Genomic DNA, 20,614 nt, shown 5'->3' on the forward strand with positions numbered 1-20,614 from the left:
GTGCTGACAAGCTGAAGGTACCAAGCTGTCTGTTTAAAATACTAGCACACAGCTCAGACACCCATGCATACCCCACAAGACATGCCACCAGAGGTCCCTTCATAGTCCCTAAGTTCAGAACAGACTATGGGAGGAGTACTACATAGAGCCGTGACTACATGGAACTCTATTCCACATCAGGTGACTGATGCAAGCAGTAAAATTAGATTTAAAAAGCAGATAAAAACACACCTTATGGAACAGCGAGGACTGAAGTAACACAAACATAGGCACATACACATGCATAAACAGGCATGATAACGTACACACACATACACATGGATGTTTTCGTTGTAGATATATGTGGTAGTGGGGTAAAGTTCTAAGGGCACACTTTGTGTGTTGTAAATTCTGTAACGAATGTATTGTAATCTTTTTTAAATTGTATTACTGCCTTAATTTTGCCGGACCCCAGGAAGAGTAGCCGCCGCCTTGGATCCATAATAAATACAAATGCCCCCACACACAGGGCATGAGTGGTCACTGAATGGTTTGATGAGCATGAACACGATGTAAACCATATGCCATGGCAGTCTCAGTCACCAGATCTCAACCCAATTGAACACTTATGGGAGATTCTACCACAATCAACAAAACAACAAATGATAGAATTTATTGTGGAAGAATGGTGTCGCATCCCTCCAATTGACTTCCAGACACTTAGAAACTATGCCAAGGTGCATTGAAGCTGTTCTGGCTCGTAGCGGCCCAACACGCTATTAAGATACTATGTTGGTGTTTCCTCTATCTTGGCAGTTACCAGTATTAAACACCTGTTGAGGTGAGAGTACTTACATTGTCTCTATGATGTTTCCCACCTTGTGCTGGTAGGCCCTTCTATGCAGGCAGTTGCGTGTGTGGAACATGTCATACAGATTACCCACTTCCTGTATGTGGACAACACACATGGATATCACCACTAAACTAGGCTACTCCCTAACTACTTTACCAAAAGTTGAATGAAAACATAAATGAAGGGAATGAATAGGAGGTGTAACTGAGGGCCAAGCAGAAGCATTTACCTTGTCTCGGGTGCAGATGTGCTTCTTCCCGTCCACCTCACACACACGGGCAAACTTGAGAAAGCGACGGTAGTCAAAGTTATTTTGGATACCGAGGTGGAAGCAGTCCCTGTGGGGTGAGAAAGTGAGGGAGTCTCTGTTGGTTGTCTGGGTTTTCCTTTACCTGCCATACTGTTTTTGATGTATCCATTATGTTAAAATGTTTTCACTTTTTATAAATAAAATCAGATTAATTTTCAATGTTCCTGTTGTCATTTAAGTAAAAAAAAAAGGATCTCACTAAACAAAATGTAAATGTTTATGCATTTCCTTTGCTCTACAATGAAATGGTAGTTCCACAAAATGAGTGTCTTTGTGCGTCAATATTGGAATTTTAAAGCCTGTTATATTAAATGAAGTGCCCTTTAATATAGACGACATGGAGAATTCAATTAATCAGATTTTATATGAATAAAGGCTTGCTTAAGTGCTAAAATTCTGCATTTTGACACATCCCTACACCAACCCTGTCACTTCCAGCAAGATTTTAACCCATTTAATTTTTAACCCATTTTAATTTAACCCATTTCTTGTGTGAAGCTTCCATTCAATTGCTACTCCCTGTTGCACACAACAAGCGTCCATTTCCTGTCACAAGGGGGATTTATGGAAGATTTCGATGAAATCTGACTTTTAGATATGAAATATACTTATTATTCATGTCACTGAGGGAGAGAGGGGAACGTTTAAGGTTTACATTCTGTTAGGATATGATATTGTTAGCCATCAGAGATCCTATGGGAGGAGAAGAGACACAGTCTGGTACAAGTGATCATGACAGCCGTGAGTTAGAGAAGAGTGAGCAATTTGGGCAGAGGTCAGGTTAGATGAAGTGAAGAAGAACATATATGTGACTCACCACCAGGATTCGGTCTAATGTAGCAAAATGTGAAATGGTGTAGAGACTAGGGTTGCAAGGGTCGGAAACTTTCCCAGAAATTTTCCATTGGAAGTTAAGCCCGGGAATTTGGGATTTTTTTTTCATAAAAAAAAAAGTTCTTATAACAGTTAACCTTTTGTATGGGATACACATTAGGCAATTCTAGGTCTTGTGGCATATTTTTTGTTAAACTATCCCCATTTCAATGGAATTGCAACCCTCTGCATGCACAGTGCATTCTTCCATCACATGTACAGCTGATTCTCAAGATCTTGCACACTAATGAGATGCTATTGAGCCCACACTACTACACTGTCTAGCCAAGGACCCTGCTAACTGAGGAGTGTTAATTCACCTGTTTTCATACAGGTTTCATTTTAAAAAATGTACCTGACAAATTAGTTGTTTAATCTAACTACTTAACTATTTATCTGTATATGGAATTGTATTTGTTGTTTCCTTTACTCATTTTTTTCTAATCTTTACAGGAAAATGCCACAGGCACTATTTGATGTGTGGAGACATTTCACTGTAGGTCATGTAGAAGGACAAGCTGTGTACATTTACAAATACTGTGCCAAATAGTATGTGAAGAATGCAACAAAGATGCAGAATCATCTGGCCAAGTGCATAAAGTTCCCTCAGCGCTCACAACAAGCAACCTCTGACAATTCGAGGTGAAGATGATGAATCAGACACCTTATCAATAGCAACAGCTCATGGTCCTCCTGGAATCAGAAGTTTATTTGACTCAATGGAGGGAAGTAGTCAGAGAAATGCTGATGAATGTCTTGCTCAAGCTGTGTAAGCAACTGGTTCACCTCTGATGCTCACAGGCAATGTGTATTGGCTTTTTCTTTGCAATGTGCATATGGCTTTTTCTTTGCAACTCTGCCTAGAAGGCCAGCGTCCCGGAGTCGCCTCTTCACTGTTTTTTATTTTATTTCACCTTTATTTAACCAGGTAGGCTAGTTGAGAACAAGTTCTCATTTGCAACTGCGACCTGGCCAAGATAAAGCTTAGCAGTGTGAACAGACAACACAGAGTTACACATGGAGTAAACAATTAACAAGTCAATAACACAGTACAAAAAAAGGCGAGTCTATATACATTGTGTGCAAAAGGCATGAGGAGGTAGGCGAATAATTACAATTTTGCAGATTAGCACTGGAGTGATAAATGATCAGATGGTCATGTACAGGTAGAGATACTGGTGTGCAAAAGAGCAGAAAAGTGAATAAATAAAACAGTGTGGGGATGAGGTAGGTGAAAATGGGTGGGCTATTTACCAATAGACTATGTACAGCTGCAGCGATCGGTTAGCTGCTCGGATAGCACATGTTTGAAGTTGGTGAGGGAGATAAAAGTCTCCAACTTCAGGGATTTTTGCAATTCGTTCCAGTCACAGGCAGCAGAGTACTGGAACGAAAGGCGACCAAATGAGGTGTTGGCTTTAGGGATGATCAGTGAGATACACCTGCTGGAGCGCGTGCTACGGATGGGTGTTGCCATCGTGACCAGTGAACTGAGATAAGGCGGAGCTTTACCTAGCATGGACTTGTAGATGACCTGGAGCCAGTGGGACTGGCGACGAATATGTAGCAAGGGCCAGCCGACTAGAGCATACAAGTCGCAGTGGTGGGTGGTATAAGGTGCTTTAGTGACAAAACGGATGGCACTGTGATAAACTGCATCCAGTTTGCTGAGTAGAGTGTTGGAGGCAATTTTGTAGATGACATCGCCGAAGTCGAGGATCGGTAGGATAGTCAGTTTTACTAGGGTAAGTTTGGCGGCGTGAGTGAAGGAGGCTTTGTTGCGGAATAGAAAGCCGACTCTTGATTTGATTTTCGATTGGAGATGTTTGATATGAATCTGGAAGGAGAGTTTACAGTCTAGCCAGACACCTAGGTACTTATAGGTGTCCACATATTCAAGGTCGGAACCGTCCAGGGTGGTGATGCTCGTCGGGCATGCGGGTGCAGGCAGCGATCGGTTGAAAAGCATGCATTTGGTTTTACTAGCGTTTAAGAGCAGTTGGAGGCCACGGAAGGAGTGTTGTATGGCATTGAAGCTCGTTTGGAGGTTAGATAGCACAGTGTCCAAGGACGGGCCGGAAGTATATAGAATGGTGTCGTCTGCGTAGAGGTGGATCAGGGAATCGCCCGCAGCAAGAGCAACATCATTGATATATACAGAGAAAAGAGTCGGCCTGAGAATTGAACCTTGTGGCACCCCCATAGAGACTGCCAGAGGACCGGACAGCATGCCCTCCGATTTGACACACTGAACTCTGTCTGCAAAGTAATTGGTGAACCAGGCAAGGCAGTCATCCGAAAAACCGAGGCTCCTGAGTCTGCCGATAAGAATATGGTGATTGACAGAGTCGAAAGCCTTGGTAAGGTCGATGAAGACGGCTGCACAGTACTGTCTTTTATCGATGGCGGTTATGATATCATTGAGTACCTTGAGTGTGGCTGAGGTGCACCCGTGACCGGCTCGGAAACCAGATTTGCACAGCGGAGAAGGTACGGTGGGATTCGAGATGGTCAGTGACCTGTTTGTTGACTTGGCTTTCGAAGACCTTAGATAGGCAGGGCAGGATGGATATAGGTCTGTAACAGTTTGGGTCCAGGGTGTCTCCCCCTTTGAAGAGGGGGATGACTGCGGCAGCTTTCCAATCCTTGGGGATCTCAGACGATATGAAAGAGAGGGTGAACATGCTGGTAATAGGGGTTGCGACAATGGCGGCGGATAGTTTCAGAAATAGAGGGTACAGATTGTCAAGCCCAGCTGATTTGTACGGGTCCAGGTTTTGCAGCTCTTTCAGAACATCTGCTATCTGGATTTGGGTAAAGGAGAACCTGGAATGGCTTGGGCGAGAAGCTGCGGTGGAGGCGGAGCTGTTGGCCGAGGTTGGAGTAGCCAGGCGGAAGGCATGGCCAGCCGTTGAGAAATGCTTGTTGAAGTTTTCGATAATCATAGATTTATCGGTGGTGACCGTGTTACCTAGCCTCAGTGCAGTGGGCAGCTGGGAGGAGGTGCTCTTGTTCTCCATGGACTTCACAGTGTCCCAGAACTTTTTGGAGTTGGAGCTACAGGATGCAAACTTCTGCCTGAAGAAGCTGGCCTTAGCTTTTCTGACTGACTGCGTGTATTGGTTCCTGACTTCCCTGAACAGTTGCATATCGCGGGGACTATTCGATGCTATTGCAGTCCGCCACAGGATGTTTTTGTGCTGGTCGAGGGCAGTCAGGTCTGGAGTGAACCAAGGGCTGTATCTGTTCTTGGTTCTGCATTTTTTGAACGGAGCATGCTTATCTAAAATGGTGAGGAAGTTACTTTTAAAGAATGACCAGGCATCCTCAACTGACGGGATGAGGTCAATGTCCTTCCAGGATACCCGGGCCAGGTCGATTAGGAAGGCCTGCTCACAGAAGTGTTTTAGGGAGCGTTTGACAGTGATGAGGGGTGGTCGTTTGACTGCGGCTCCGTAGCGGATACAGGCAATGAGGCAGTGATCGCTGAGATCCTGGTTGAAGACAGCGGAGGTGTATCTGGAGGGCCAGTTGGTCAGGATGACGTCTATGAGGGTGCCCTTGTTTACAGAGTTAGGGTTGTACCTGGTGGGTTCCTTGATGATTTGTGTGAGATTGAGGGCATCTAGCTTAGATTGTAGGACTGCCGGGGTGTTAAGCATATCCCAGTTTAGGTCACCTAAAAGAACAAACTCTGAAGCTAGATGGGGGGCGATCAATTCACAAATGGTGTCCAGGGCACAGCTGGGAGCTGAGGGGGGTCGGTAGCAGGCGGCAAAAGTGAGAGACTTATTTCTGGAGAGAGTAATTTTCAAAATTAGTAGTTTGAACTGTTTGGGTATGGACCTGGAAAGTATGACATTACTTTGCAGGCTAACTCCTCCCCCTTTGGCAGTTCTATCTTGACGCAAGATGTTATAGTTGGGCATGGAAATCTCCAAATTTTTGGTGGCCTTCCTGAGCCAGGACTCAGACACGGCAAGGACATCAGGGTTAGCAGAGTGTGCTAAAGCGGTGAGTAAAACAAACTTAGGGAGGAGGCTTCTGATGTTGACATGCATGAAACCAAGGCTTTTTCGATCACAGAAGTCAACAAATGAGGGTGCCTGGGGACATGCAGGGCCTGGGTTTACCTCCACATCACCCGCGGAACAGAGAAGGAGTAGTATGAGGGTGCGGCTAAAGGCTATCAAAACTGGTCGCCTAGAGTATTGGGGACAGAGAATAAGAGGAGCAGGTTTCTGGGCATGGTAGAATATATTCAGGGCATAATGCGCAGACAGGGGTATGGTGGGGTGCGGGTACAGCGGAGGTAAGCCCAGGCACTGGGCGATGATGAGAGAGGTTGTATCTCTGGACATGCTAGTTGTAATGGGTGAGGTGACCGCATGTGTGGGAGGTGGGACAAAGGAGGTATCAGGTTTATGAAGAGTGGAACTAGGCGCTCCATTGTGAACTAAAACAATGATAACTAACCTGAACAACAGTATAAAAGGCATATTGACATTTGAGAGAGACATACAGCGAGGCATACAGTAATCACAGGTGTTGAATTGGGAAAGCTAGCTTAAACAGTAGGTGAGACAACAACAGCTAATCAGCTAGCACAACAACAGCAGGTAAAATGGCGTTGACTAGGCAACGGGGCCGACAGATAAAACATAAACAAGCAGAATGAGGTACCGTGATTAATGGACAGTCCAGCGTGCATCAGCTATGTAGCCAAGTGATCAGAGTCCAGGGGGCAGGGAAGCTGGATTAGTGAGTGTTATCCAGGTTTTAAAAAAACTAACAATGACTAAATAGCTTGTAGCTAGTTAGCTAGTTAGCTAGTTAGCTAGCTTCTGGAGGTTCTTGAGTGTGTTCTAAAAATTAAAAATAATAGCGATTCCGTATCACATTGGGTGAGGCAGGTTACCGGAAGGTATAAACAAATCAAAAATCGGAAAGAGATAAGAGAGTAAATATGGGTCCAGTGAGTGTTTGGGATGAGGCGATTCAGACGGTTAGCAGGCCTGTGCTAACAAGCTAACAGTTAGTAGGCCGGGGCTAAACAAGGTAGCAGTTAGCAGGCCGAAACGGTTGATGTTGAGACTGGTGTTTTGCAGGTAATATTTAATGAAGCTGCCAGTTGAGGACTTGTGAGTCATCGGTTTCTCAAACAAGAGACACTAATGTACTTGTTCTCTTGCTCAGTTGTGCACCGGGGCCTCCCACTCCTCTATCTATTCTGGATAGAGCCAGTTTGCACTGTTCTGTGAAGGGTGTAATACACAGCGTTGTATGAGATCTTCAGTTTCTTGGCAATTTCTTGCATGGAATAGCCTTCATTTCTCAGAACAAGAATAGACTGATGAGTTTCAGAAGAAAGTTCTTTGTTTCTGGCCATTTTGAACCTGTAATTAAACCCACAAATGCTGATACTCCAGATACTCAACTAGTCTAAAGAAGACCAGTTTTATTGCTTCTTTAAATCAGAACAACAGTTTTCAGCTGTGCTAATATAATTGCAAAAGGGTTTTCTAATGATCAATTAGCCTTTTCAAATGATAAACTTGGATTAGCTAACACAACGTGCTATTGTAACACTGGAGTGATTGTTGCTGATAATGGGCCTCTGTACGCCTATGTAGATACTCCATAAAAAATCCGCTGTTTCAAGCTACAATAGTCATTTACAACATTAACAATGTCTACACTGATCAATTTGATGTTATTTTGAAGGACAAAAAATAGGTTTTAAGTGACCCCAAACTTTTGAAGGGTAATGTATGTGAGAATGCTATTCATTGACTACAGCTCAGCGTTCAACACCATAGTGCCCTCGAAGTTCATCACTAAGCTAAGGACCCTGGGACTAAACACATCCCTCTGCAACTGGATCCTGGACTTCCTGACGGGTCGCCCCGTCAGGTGGTAAGGAACAACACATTCGCCACGCTGATCCTCAACACGGGGGCCCCTCAGGGGTGCGTGCTCAGTCCCCTCCTGTACTCCCTGTTCACTCATGACTGCGTGGCCAAGCATGACTCCAACACCATCATTAAGTTTGCCGATGACACCAGTGGTAGGCCTGATCACCAACAACGATGAGACCGCCTATAGGGAGGAGGTCAGAGACCTGGCCGTGTGGTGCCAGGACAACAACCTTTTCCTCAACGTGATCAAGACAAAGGAGATGAGTGTGGACTACAGGAAAAGGAGGAACAGGTACGTCCCCATTCTCATCGACGGGGCTGTAGTGGAACAGGTTGAGAGCTTCAAGTTCCTTGGTGTCAACATCACCAACAAACTATCATGGTCTAAACACACTAAGACAGTTGTGAAGCAGGCAGGAGACTGAGAAGATTTGGCATGGGTCCCCAGATTCTCAAAAGGTTCTACAGCTGCACCATCGAGAGCATCCTGACTGGTTGCATCACTGCCTGGTATGGCAACTGCTCGGCCACCGACCGCAAGGTGCTACATAGGGTTGTGCGTACAGTTCAGTACATCACTGGGGCCAAGCTTCCTGCCATGCAGGACCTCTATATCAGGCGGTGCCAAAGGAAGGCCCTACAAATGGTCAAAGACTCCAGCCACCCTAGTCATAGACTGTTCTCTCTGCTACTGCACGGCAAGTGGTACCGGAGCGCCAAATCTAGGTCCAAAAGGCTTCTAAACAGCTTCTACCCCCCAAGCCATAAGACTCCTGAACAGCTAATCAAAGGGCTACCCAGACCCCTCTTTTACACTGCTACTCCCCATTTATAATCTATGCATAGTCACTTTAACTCTACCTACATGTACATAATACCTCAATTACTTCGACTAACCGGTGCCCCCACACATTGACTCTGTATCGGCACCCCCTGTAAAAAGCCTCGCTTGTTATTTTACTGCTGCTGTTTATTGGTTACTTTTATTTTCTACTTAACTATTTTTTACCTAAGAAAAAAATTACATGAAGTCTTAACTTCTTAAAGCATTGTTGGTTAAGGGCTTGCATTTCACTATAAAGTCTATTTGGTGCATTTGACAAAAAAACGTTTTTACCAGCAAAAATATTTTTTCCCGCTAAAATTACACCAATTACACCAACAAAACAGATGAGCATGCTTTGTAATGTTTCTGAAAAAAAAAGAAATTTAATACTAGAAAGAAGCAATGTGGTATATTGTTTAACCGTTTGCGTGTAGTGGGCAGTATTTTCGTTTTTGGCAAAAACGTACCCATTTGAAACGGCCTATTTTTTAGCCCCAGAAACTAGAATATGCATATAATTGTCAGATTAGGATAGAAAACACTCTAAAGTTTCCAAAACTGTCAAAATATTGTCTGTGAGTATAACAGAACTGATATTGCAGGCGAAAACCTGAGGAAAATCCAATCAGGAAGTGCCTCTTATTTTGAAACCTCTCTGTTCCTATACATGCCTATCCTCCATTTAAAGGAATATCAACCAGATCCCTTTTTCTATGGCTTCCCTAAGTCTTTAGACATAGTTTCAGGCTTTTATTTAGAAAAATTAGCAAGAGAGATCACATTGTGTAAGTGGATAGGTGGGGGCTCTCAGAATGAGTTTTACGTAACAGAGTAAAGAGGCCATTGTTTCTCCCGGTCCTTTTGAAAAACCTACACTCCCAGTTGATATATTATCGAATATATATTTTAAAAACAACCTGAGGATTGATTATAAAAAACGTTTGACATGTTTCTGTGGACATTATGGATATTATTTGGAATTTTTGTCTGCGTTGTGGATTTCTGAACATAACGCGACAAACAAACGGAGGTATATAAAAATAATCTTTATGGAACTAAAGGAACATTTGTTGTGTAACTGGGAGTCTCGTGAGTGAAAACATCCGAAGATCATCAAAGGTAAACGATTAATTTGCTTTTCTGATTTTCGTGACCAAGCTACCTGATACTAAGTGTACTTAATGTTTTGTCATGCGATCGATAAACTTACACAAACGCTTGGATTGCTTTCTCTGTAAAGTATAATTTCAAAATCTGAGACGACAGGGGGATTAACAAAAGGCTAAGCTGTGTTTTGCAATATTGCACTTGTGATTTCATGAATATGAATATTTTTTAGTAATATTATTTGACTGTGCTATGCTATTCAGCGTTGCTATTGACAATTATCCCGCTACCGGGATGGGGTAAGTCAACAAGTTAATTTCATTTTTTTTGTGACCTGAATCTTTTAACCAAAATATCACAGATGAGACAAAATTCACCTGCCCCTTTAAGGGCGGGAGGTTACCGTGGTAGCATGACTCGAGTCATGTTAGTGCCTATGAGATTGAGTCTGACTAGTAGAAGATTTGTCTTCTCTTCCCTAGCAGTTGAAAGTCAAACATAGAGAAACAACCTAGCTTGTGAACAAAACAATGTAAATAGACAAGAAACACAAGGACAAAGTCTCACTTCAGTAGACTTTAGTTTCAAGTAAATTAGACCAACTTTTATAGTTTTATGCCTGTGAGCAGCGCGTCTGAAAATATATATTTCACTCAGCTATTCAAATGCGCACATTATAGCCAGACAGTGTTGAAGCGCAAGGTGGAATAGGCTATATAGGATTCGTAGTTCTTTGGCTACAAAACAGCAGCATTTATTTTGCTATAAATGTGATCATACTTTTTATTCAGGTGAAATGCTCTCACTGTGGAGCCCTGACCACCCACCAACGTGGCTGATGAAATAAACATCTTACCTGCCAATGCCAAAATCTATACCGCATTTGGCAGGTGTTCATTTTAGGCCCTGAAGATTATTTAAGAAAAGTTACCCATACTATTTTCCTAATATACTCCAATGTTCCTATGTATTGTTAGATCTCTAATATAGCTTACTCCAGTAATAGTTTCTAAAAGGGATAAACTCCAACTGGGGGACTCACCTGGCGAAGTAGTCCCACTTGTCTACATCGATGCCGTTCCTTTTGTTGGCCACAATCTCATAGAGGAAGGACTTCTCCTCTGGTCGGCCCTTATATGGCCACTGTGGAGGGAAAAAGAACAGACTCAGACTACAGACAGACATCCGAGCATGAAACTCCAAATTAGTTCAAATTAGTTTAAATTCAACCCGTAGACAATGAAATGCTAGAAAGCATAAATAAATCATATTCATGAAGTAATATTGATTGATGTTTGTTGACTGATTAATGTTGATTGATGATTGTAACGTTTACCGCCCTAGCGGTGAAGGTTTCAGTGAGGAGGCAACAAGGGGCAGAGTGGCTTTCAGGTGTTGATTTATTCAGTTTACCCCCAACATATATTTTCTATTTGTTATCGTCATGTTTGGGCTTCTTCACCGAAACTTCCACCACTAGGGCGGTCTCCGTTACCATTGGTGTCAGAAGTGGGAAACAAACCCACACCTCCATGATTCTTAAATTGGTTGATTGACTGACTAACCGGCTCACTGGCTGGCTGACTTACTCCCTGGCTGAGGAGGACAGTGTTCTGTGGTCCAGCAATCTGCTCCTTGATGAAGACCAGGTCATCAGGAAGGACCAGGCCATGCTCCTTCATCGCCGGCTCCAAGGCGTTCTCACACACCAGGTGGTCAAACATGGCCAGGGACGCCTCCTCGTGCTGTAACACACACAACGTGAGCGTACACACAAATACAGGTGACCTGCACATGTTTGAGCACACACAGGAAGATATTGACACAAACAACAGCACAGACATGTAGACAGAGCAAAAAAAGGAGGAAACGAGAGAGGATGAGGAAAGAAAGGTCTTACATTCCACTTAGATTCTGGGCGCACTTTGGGGATGAACATCCCATCAAACATATGGGAGAAAGGACCATGACCTGGAGAGTGAGAGATATCACATTTATGAGAAAGTAAGATTGAAAAAAAAGTGTGTATATATGTGTGTGGTGTGTGTGTGAGACTCACCCAGGTCGTGACAGAGACCGGCGATCTGGACACACAATATGTCTCTACGAGAGATGAAGAGCTCTGGTTGTCTCTCATTCAACTCCTGGACCAGCGAACCTGCCAGGAAGCCCACCCTGAAACACACGACCACAACAACCATTTTACAACTCAGGAAACCTGCTAGGTAACCACTGGGAACTGGGAGCTTAAAGAAGGGGCTAGGGGCTGAAAAAGAACCAGGACAGTTTCTATTGTGCCTTTTGAAATCAAATCAAACCTTATTTGTCACATACACATGGTTAACAGATGTTAATGCGAGTGTAGCAAAATGCTTGTGCTTCTAGTTCCGACCATTCAGTAATATCTAACAAGTAATCTAACAATTTTACAACTACTACCTTTTAAACACAAGTGTAAAGGAATTAATAAGAATATGTACATATAAATATATGGATGAGCGATGGCCATGCGGCATAGGCAAGATGCAGTAGATGGTATAGAGTACAGTATATACATATGAGATGAGTAATGTAGGGTATGTAGGGCAGCAGCCACTCAATGTTAGTGGTGGCTGGTTAACAGTCTGATGGCCTTGAGATAGAAGCTGTTTTTCAGTCTCTCGGTCCCAGCTTTGATGCACCTGTACTGACCTCGCCTTCTGGATGATAGCAGGGTGAACAGGCAGTGGCTCGGGTGGTTGTTGTCCTTGATGATCTTTATGGCCTTCCTGTGACATCGGGTGGTGTAGGTGTCCTTGAGGGAAGGTAGTTTGCCCCTGGTGATGCGTTGTGCAGACCTCACTACCTTCTGGAGAGCCTTACGGTTGTGGGCGAAGCAGTTGCGGTGATACAGCCCGACACGATGCTCTCGATTGGGCATCTGTAAATGTTTGTGAGTGTTTTTGGAGATAAGCCAAATTTCTTCAGCCTCCTGAGGTTGAAGAGGCACTGTTGCACCTTCTTCACCACGCTGTCTGTGTGGGTGGACCAATTCAGTTTGTCCGTGATGTGTACGCCGAAGAATAAAAAAAAAACGTTCCACCTTCTCCACTATTGTCCCGTCGATGTAGATAGGGGGGGTGCTCCCTCTGCTGTTTCCTGAAGTCCACGATCATCTCCTTTGTTTTGCTGACGTTGAGTGTGAGGTTATTTTCCTGACACCACACACACTTTGAATGCAGGGTAGGGCCTCTAAAACCACTTAGACTAAATGCCAATTTGCGCATGTACACTCCACATCTTGGATTTAAAAAGGTGTACACACCCTATATAGGTCATGCCCACACACCTTTAAACTATGAAGTGCTCAGGCACCCACACTTGTACTCTATGCTAGTGCATACTTACACACACTCCTACATACCCTATAGAGTGTTCGAAGCGGTTGTGGGAGGCTCCAGGGAAGACAAAGTATGTTCCTCCCAGCTGCTTAATGTGGCGGAGCCTCTGGAACTGAGGGGTGTCGATGATACGGACCAGCAGAGGATGCATCTCTATATGGCCATGGATGGGGTCATTAAACACCTACAGGAGACAATAATATATCTTATTGTTGATACTACTCTTCCTCTATTTTTCCCTCTCTGGAATAGAAAAGGGTGCAGCTCTAGTTATGTGGCCGTGGTTAGAGTAGGGTCATTACTCTTGCAATAAAATTTAAAAACATTATAAAACAGGGAATAGAGAGCATGGAAAAAAAACAGCTATTACTCAGGGTGTTTTACTTCTTTCAAAATAATAAATAAATAAAATAAAAATGAAGTACAATGTGGTTGAGGTGATTTTCTCTCCCATGCATTGTTCTCTATCTATACCTCTCCCTGTCCATCAGCCTCGTAATGTGAGCTCAAAGTCAATGCTTCCCCTTTTGCTAAATCATTTCCGGGTCAAATGTTTTCAGTGTAAACCTAAAGGACTAAAACCAGATATAAAGTAAGTAGAAAAGACAGTGGAGCCATATTGCTTTTTAATAAGATCACATTTAAGAACAAACAATCACCAAAATAAAAACTAGACAAATCAGGGAGAATCTAAGATGTCATGGGGCCTCCATTGATTTTGTTATTTGAGTCGCTCAGATAGCATAAGAACAAGGCATAATGTTAACTCAGCCCCATGGCAAAATGTGTAGAATTGCAGGATATTAACTTTGAAACTGCAACTTTTCTCTCAGCCCAATGACAAATACATAGAATAGCTGGAAACTAGCTTTAAACTTTAAAATTGTATTTATGGCCCATAGTAAAATGTGTAGAATTTCAGAAAATTCAGTTTAAAAGAGCAACACTTGGTCTCTGCAGCCAAGAGGGCCTCTAAAACCTCTATTGCTTTACCTTGGTCTCTGCTGCAATCTGCCACAGCTTCCTCAGGCAGTGCAGAATCTGCAGCCGTGTGTCAAGAGGCCTGAGGAGAGAGAGAGTCCGTTCATAATCATGACACCAAAATCAGAACATCACAATCCTCAAGAAATTGACTAAGAGAAATCTGTCATAACAAATACACCAAAATTAGAAAGTGCACATTAGATTGACAAACCACTGAAGATTGGTACACCGAAATGACCACACCCCATACCGAAACCACACCACACATACCCTATGCCCATATTCTCCAGATGTGTCTCTGTAAGGTATCGTAACCCCACTCCTGTTATCTGTTGCTCTGTGTGGGGAAAAACCAAACAAAAAGGACAGATCATCTTTCCTGTGTGCAAGTCTACCAACCTTCCTCTTCATTAGATAGAATCAGTTATTTGGCTGGAACAACCTTGATGCTGGGCACTAACAGATACCAGAGAGAAAGTAAGGAGGGTAGATTGTAATGAGGGATGGATGGGTGGTTACTTAGCCCAATAATGGATTAAAGGAGCCTAATGGTACTCCTTATGGTCAGGTGGGAAATGTACTTTTTGGTCCACCAGGGTGGAAAATTCATAAAGAAATCACAGAAAATGCACGCACAGATTTTGTAATGATAAAAGACTTATTGAATGATTTTGAAATTGATTAAAAGTGATGTCAAAGAAAAGAGCACGACAGATAGGATATTAGAGTGTGTTCCAGCGGGCAAGGTCTCCATATTTCTCTCTATTGTTTGAACCTATGCTGTACCACACCCCATTTTTACCACTGTAATGTTGAAACTCTTATCTTACAGAGCTGACAAACACATAAAAAATATTCTCACAAATTCGCTGTGACCACCTGCCAATGTGGATGGAAATATTAGACATTCTACCTGTCAATGCCAAAATGTACTAACATTTAGCTGGTGGCTGTGTTAATTTCCCACCCTGCTTATAGTCCTTATATGTTCTGTTTAAAAGATTGAATTGGCTCTGGAAACCAAAACAGCCAAATACTCCATCTAAACGTAAATCGATTCTCAATTGCGGTACAGTTCTAGAAACAGAAATCCTTATACTTTCATATCACATCAAAATAATATCACAACTGAAAAATACACACTTACTGTACACTGTTTTAACACAGTTGCAGCAGGCAGTATTTTTTAGTGACAACACGTTTGTGGTGTCTGTCTTCCGGTTAATTAGCACAGGTAGACTATTCTGTTGTTGTCTGATGGTTGGATGGGGAAAATGGTGGAAGTGAATGCCGAGTTCGAATCAAGCAGCATGTCGAGTGAAGCTGATGAAGATTAATGTTCTGAATGGACAGTCGAAAACTGAAATAAAAAATTAATTGTCAAAAATTGGAGTGATACGTCTATGAATGGTAATGAATCGCTTCTTGTTGGGATGCGTTTGTTGAGTAAGGATGTATTTGGGAAACCCACTTGAGGTGTTGAAAATGGTGAAGTGTATGCTGGGAAAAGACAAGACTGTCAGAGTGACAAGGAGTGGTCTTATTATGATTCATTGCAGTGGGCCTTAATAAAATAATTCGGACAAGAAGAGTTTTGTGCTTTGAACTTCGGAGTAGAGAGCCCGTCAAAGGAGTCATCTCAGGGGTGACGCCGGATGTTCAGATTTAATACCTGAAGAGAATTTCTGGTGTGGTTGGTGCCTGGAGTCTGACTGGGTGAATGGAGAACGAGGAAAGTCTAACGGTCCTGTTGTTTTATAAAGAGCATCTACCTTCACATGTGAAGTTTGGTTATGTAAGATACGCTGTACGAGCTTTCATCCCCAAACCACTGCAGGTGTAAGAACTGTACGAGCTTTCATCCCCAAACCACTGCAGGTGTAAGAACTGTAAAGGATTGGACCATGTTTCAAGTGTGTGCATACGGACAGAGTGAAGAACGGTGCACGGAAGGACGACGGTAACTATTAAGTTCTGCATTGGCAGCAACTTCGCGGAGCTGTTGTCAAGGAAGTGGGTTTGTGTTGATACAGGATGTACTTACCCCCAACAACCATCAACCAACCATGTAAATGCAGAGCAATACAGAGCCCTCCGTATTGTTATACAATTTGGGAACTCCATGGCAATGCAATTTGGCCTCTGGAGGCGCCGAAATTGTGTCACACCCTCCATACGGAGCCTCCGACCACATTTTTGGATCAAGCATGAATTGGCTTTTAGTCTATTTTTTTATGTACCTTGATTTAACTAGGGAAGTTCAGTTAAGAACAAATTCTTATTTTACAATGCCGGCATAACCCTGAGCAAGGGAATTCTCCCACTGTTCTCCGGGCGGCGATGACGTGGATGTCGATTATGGCACTTAAATGCTGAAGACACATTTCAGTTGAATGCATTCAGTTATACAACTGACTAGGTATCAACACTTCCCCTAACCCTCCTCGAACCCTGACAATGCTGGGCCAATTGTGCGCCACCCTATGGAACTCCCGATCTTGGCCGGTTGTCATACAGCCTGGAATCGAACCAGGGTCTGTAGTGACGCCTCTAGCAATGAGATGCAATGCCTTAGACTCGTGCACCACTCGGGAGTCCAATGGATAAGTTCACTGAGTGTAACGACCCTGGGTTTATAAGCGCGGATATCGACACTGCCACACAAGCATGCTTTTGGGGCACAGTTTATAGCGCACTGAACTTCGGGCTAGAAAGTTGAGGGTTGAGGCCCATTCCTGACAGAGCTGGAGTAACTGAGTCATGTTTGTAGGCCTCCTTGCTCGCACACGCTTTTTCAGTTCTGCCCACAAATTTTCTATAGGATTGAGGTCAGGACTTTGTGATGGCCACTCCAATACCTTGACTTTGTTGTCCTGAAGCCATTTTGCCACAACTTTGGAAGTATGCTTGGGATCATTGTCCATTTGGAAGACCCATTTGCGACCAAACTTTAACTTCCTGACCTATGTCAAAAAAAGCACCCCCACAACATGATGCTGCCACCCCCATGCTTCACGGTTGGGATGGTGTTCTTCCGCTTACAAGCCTTCCCCCTTTTCCTCCCAACATAACGATGGTCATTATGACCAAACAGTTCTATTTTTGTTTACCAGACCAGAGGACATTTCTCAAAAAAGTACAAACTTTGTCCCCATGTGCAGTTGCAAACTGTAGTCTGGCTTTTTTTATGGCGGTTTAGGAGCAGTGGCTTCTTCCTTGCTGTGCGGCCTTTCAGGTTATGTCGTTTCCTCCAGCATCTTCACAAGGTCCTTTGCTGTTGTTCTGGGATTGATTTGCACTTTTCGCAACAAAGTAGGTTCATCTCTAGGTGACAGAACGCATCTCCATCCTGAGCGGTATGATGGCTGCGTGGTCCCATGGTGTTTATACTTCCATACTATTGTTTGGACAGATGAACGTGGTACCTTCAGGTGTTTGGAAATTGCTCCCAAGAATGAACCAGACTTGTGGAGGTTTACAATTTCTTTCCTGAGGTCTTGGCTGATTTCTTTTGATTTTCCAATGATGTCCAGCAAAGAGGCACCGAGTTTGAAGGTAGTCCTTGAAATACATCTACAGGTACACCTCCAATTGACTCAAATGATGTCAATTAGCCTATCAGAGACTTCTAAAGCCATGACATCGTTTTCTGGAATTTTCCAAGCTGTTTAAAGGCACAGTCAACTTAGTGTAAGTAAACTTCTGACCCACTGGAATTGTGATACAGTGAATTAAGTGAAATAATCTGTCTCTGAACGATTGTTGGAAAATTACTTGTGCCATGCAGAAAAGTAGATGTCTTAACCGACTTGCCAAAACTACAACCTAAGTTGTAAATTATGTATGTATGTAAATTTCCGACTTCAACTGTAGTTAGCCTAGCTAGGGTACTATAGTTCAAAGGACAATGTAAATTAGTCTTTAGGGTACTGCGAACAGCCCAGTACATCACTGGGGCCAAGCTTCCTTCCAGCCAGGACCTCTATACCAGGCGGTGTCAAAGGAAGGCCCTAAAAATGGTCAAAGACTCCAGCCACCCTAGTCATAAACTGTTCTCTCTGCTACCACACGGCAAGAGGTACCAGAGCACCAAGTGTAGGTCCAAGAGGCTTCTAAACAGCTTCTACACCCAAGCAATAAGACTCCTGAACATCTAGTCAAATGGCTACCCAGACTATTCACATTGCCCCCCCCCCCCCCGCACCACTGCCACTCTCTATTGTCATCTATGCAAAGTAACTTTAACTCTACCCACATGTACATACTACCTCAACTAACCGGTGCCCCCACACATTGACTCTGTACCGGCACCCCCCTGTATTTATTGATGTTTTTTTAAGGCTCCTCTTTAATTACTTGTTACTTAAATCTCTTATTCTTATGCAAATGTTTTAACTGCACTGTCGGTTAGGGGCTTGTAAGTAAACATTTCAGTCTACTACACCTGTTGTATTCAGCATTTCACTGTGAGGTCTAGAGCCTGTTGTATTCAGCATTTCACTGTAAAATCTACTACACCTGTTGTATTCAGCATTTCACTGTAAGGTCTACTACACCTGTTGTATTCGGCATTTCACTGCAAGGTCTACTTCACCTGTTGTATTCAGCATTTCACTGTAAGGTCTACTACACCTGTTGTATTCAGCATTTCACTGTAAGATCTACTACACCTGTTGTATTCAGCATTTCACTGTAAGACCTACACCTGTTGTATTCAGCATTTCACTGTGAGGTCTACTACACCTGTTGTGTTCAGCATTTCACTGTAAGGTCGACTACACCTGTTGTATTCAGCATTTCACTGTAAGGTCTACTACACCTGATGTATTCAGCATTTCACTGTGAGGTCTACACCTGTTGTATTCAGCATTTCACTGTAAAATCTACTACACCTGTTGTATTCAGCATTTCACTAAGGTCTACTACACCTGTTGTATTCAGCATTTCACTGTAAGGTCTACTACACCTGTTGTATTCAGCATTTCACTGTAAGGTCTACTACATCTGTTGTATTCAGCATTTCACTGTAAGGTCTACTACACCTGTTGTCTTCGGCGCATGTGACTAATACAATTTGATTTTAGCCAACAACAGCTGATCTAGTGGGCTAGCAATTCCTCTGCTGCTGACCCAGCCACTTTCTCTGCAGTTTAGTTTACAGTTACAAGCCACATTGGCTTGGTCAGTCAAATATCATGTGTATGTAGCTAGTTAGTGAAGACATGCAAAACAGTGTTCACAACAATCGAACCTCTGAATTTCTCCTCCCATCTCCCGAGCCCTTCCAGACGCATGTATCTGCAAGTGTCCTCGACACTCCACTGGCTTAAGTCCCCGTCCCGCGACAGCCCGGCATAAACCCTCTCCTCCGGGGTATTGAAATGGTCACTGTCCGCAGTCGGTAAATCTTCTCTGGAGCGCTTTCGCCTATCCATATTGATCGGTAATAGAAGAATGCCGGTAACACAATAAAACAGCGCTCTCGAAGTAAACCACACTTTCTTCTTTGGGATTGGGTTGGCGGATCGTAGCCAACTTTAAGGCGCATACACTGCCATCTACTGTATTGGAGTGTGGGGCCAGTCACAGCCTACCGACATGAACTTCCGCTAATACAAAATTGGGAAAAAGGAAAATGAGCCTGCCAACTATTAGCCCTCACTAAACTCTCCCCATTTTACCATTTAAAATAAATATTATGCAGTAAAACCTTGCAATACAGTTAGCATTCATAGTCATGGTTAAGAAACCCACTTTACTGAAGCACATATTTATTCCACTCTCCCACTCTATTGGTCTCTGCCTCCTTATCCTATCATGATCCCTCACCCCGTACCCATCTTCCTCTACCACTCTCTTCACTGCTTCAGCATATGACACTTTCTGTACTACTCTGACCCTGGCCACATCAACCTGCCTTTCTCTCACCGGACACCTCCGATCTCCAGCCCCATGAGCACCCCCAAAGCATATACACAAAACTTTCTCCACTGATACACCACATTCCTTCGTCTCATGCCCTTGTTGAATGCTTACACTGAAACAATCAGAAAACAAAACAAAATTAGGATAACGAAAACTATATTTTGGTATCTTAAAAGGTAAAATTGTGTTATGCCTAATATGCCAATTCATATTATTTCTCCAAAATGATTTATTGTTACTCAATTTGAGTCATTTGCGACTCACGACCTGGATTCGGTCTTATGTAGCAAATTTTTTAATTGTGTTTTTATATTGGATAATTCTGCTTTGAAAGTTGATCAACTTGTAAACTCACGTTTGATAAAATGACCTTTGAATGTTTTGGTATCTAGTGAAGAGCACTTCTTTGTCTACATCCATTCAGCATTGTTCACAACCTCTTAAGCTTTAGCCCCACCC

At 43.2% G+C, this 20,614-nt stretch overlaps 1 protein-coding gene across 3 annotated transcripts in view; it reads right to left on the reverse strand.

Moving 5' to 3' along the window:
• Positions 1-19,958, reverse strand: part of LOC135558284 (deoxynucleoside triphosphate triphosphohydrolase SAMHD1-like) — a 31,950-nt gene extending 11,992 nt beyond the window's left edge. Inside the window, exons 1-10 of one of the 3 annotated variants that reach the window (XM_064991999.1) lie at positions 19,482-19,958; positions 14,501-14,567; positions 14,240-14,309; positions 13,270-13,430; positions 11,926-12,041; positions 11,767-11,837; positions 11,432-11,611; positions 10,909-11,009; positions 1,062-1,170; positions 835-926 (exon numbers count right to left, since the gene is read on the reverse strand). In XM_064991999.1, the coding sequence (XP_064848071.1) occupies positions 835-926; positions 1,062-1,170; positions 10,909-11,009; positions 11,432-11,611; positions 11,767-11,837; positions 11,926-12,041; positions 13,270-13,430; positions 14,240-14,309; positions 14,501-14,567; positions 19,482-19,665 (1,151 nt within the window). In that variant the 5' untranslated portion in view covers positions 19,666-19,958. The remainder of the gene's footprint in view (positions 1-834; positions 927-1,061; positions 1,171-10,908; positions 11,010-11,431; positions 11,612-11,766; positions 11,838-11,925; positions 12,042-13,269; positions 13,431-14,239; positions 14,310-14,500; positions 14,568-19,481) is intronic. The other 2 variants (XM_064992000.1, XM_064992001.1) reach the window with 2 other exon arrangements.
• Positions 19,959-20,614: the final 656 nt, after the last annotated feature.

The sequence above is a fragment of the Oncorhynchus masou genome, chromosome 17 (assembly GCF_036934945.1).
Source record: "Oncorhynchus masou masou isolate Uvic2021 chromosome 17, UVic_Omas_1.1, whole genome shotgun sequence".
In the NCBI taxonomy this organism is placed as follows: Eukaryota; Metazoa; Chordata; class Actinopteri; order Salmoniformes; family Salmonidae; genus Oncorhynchus; species Oncorhynchus masou.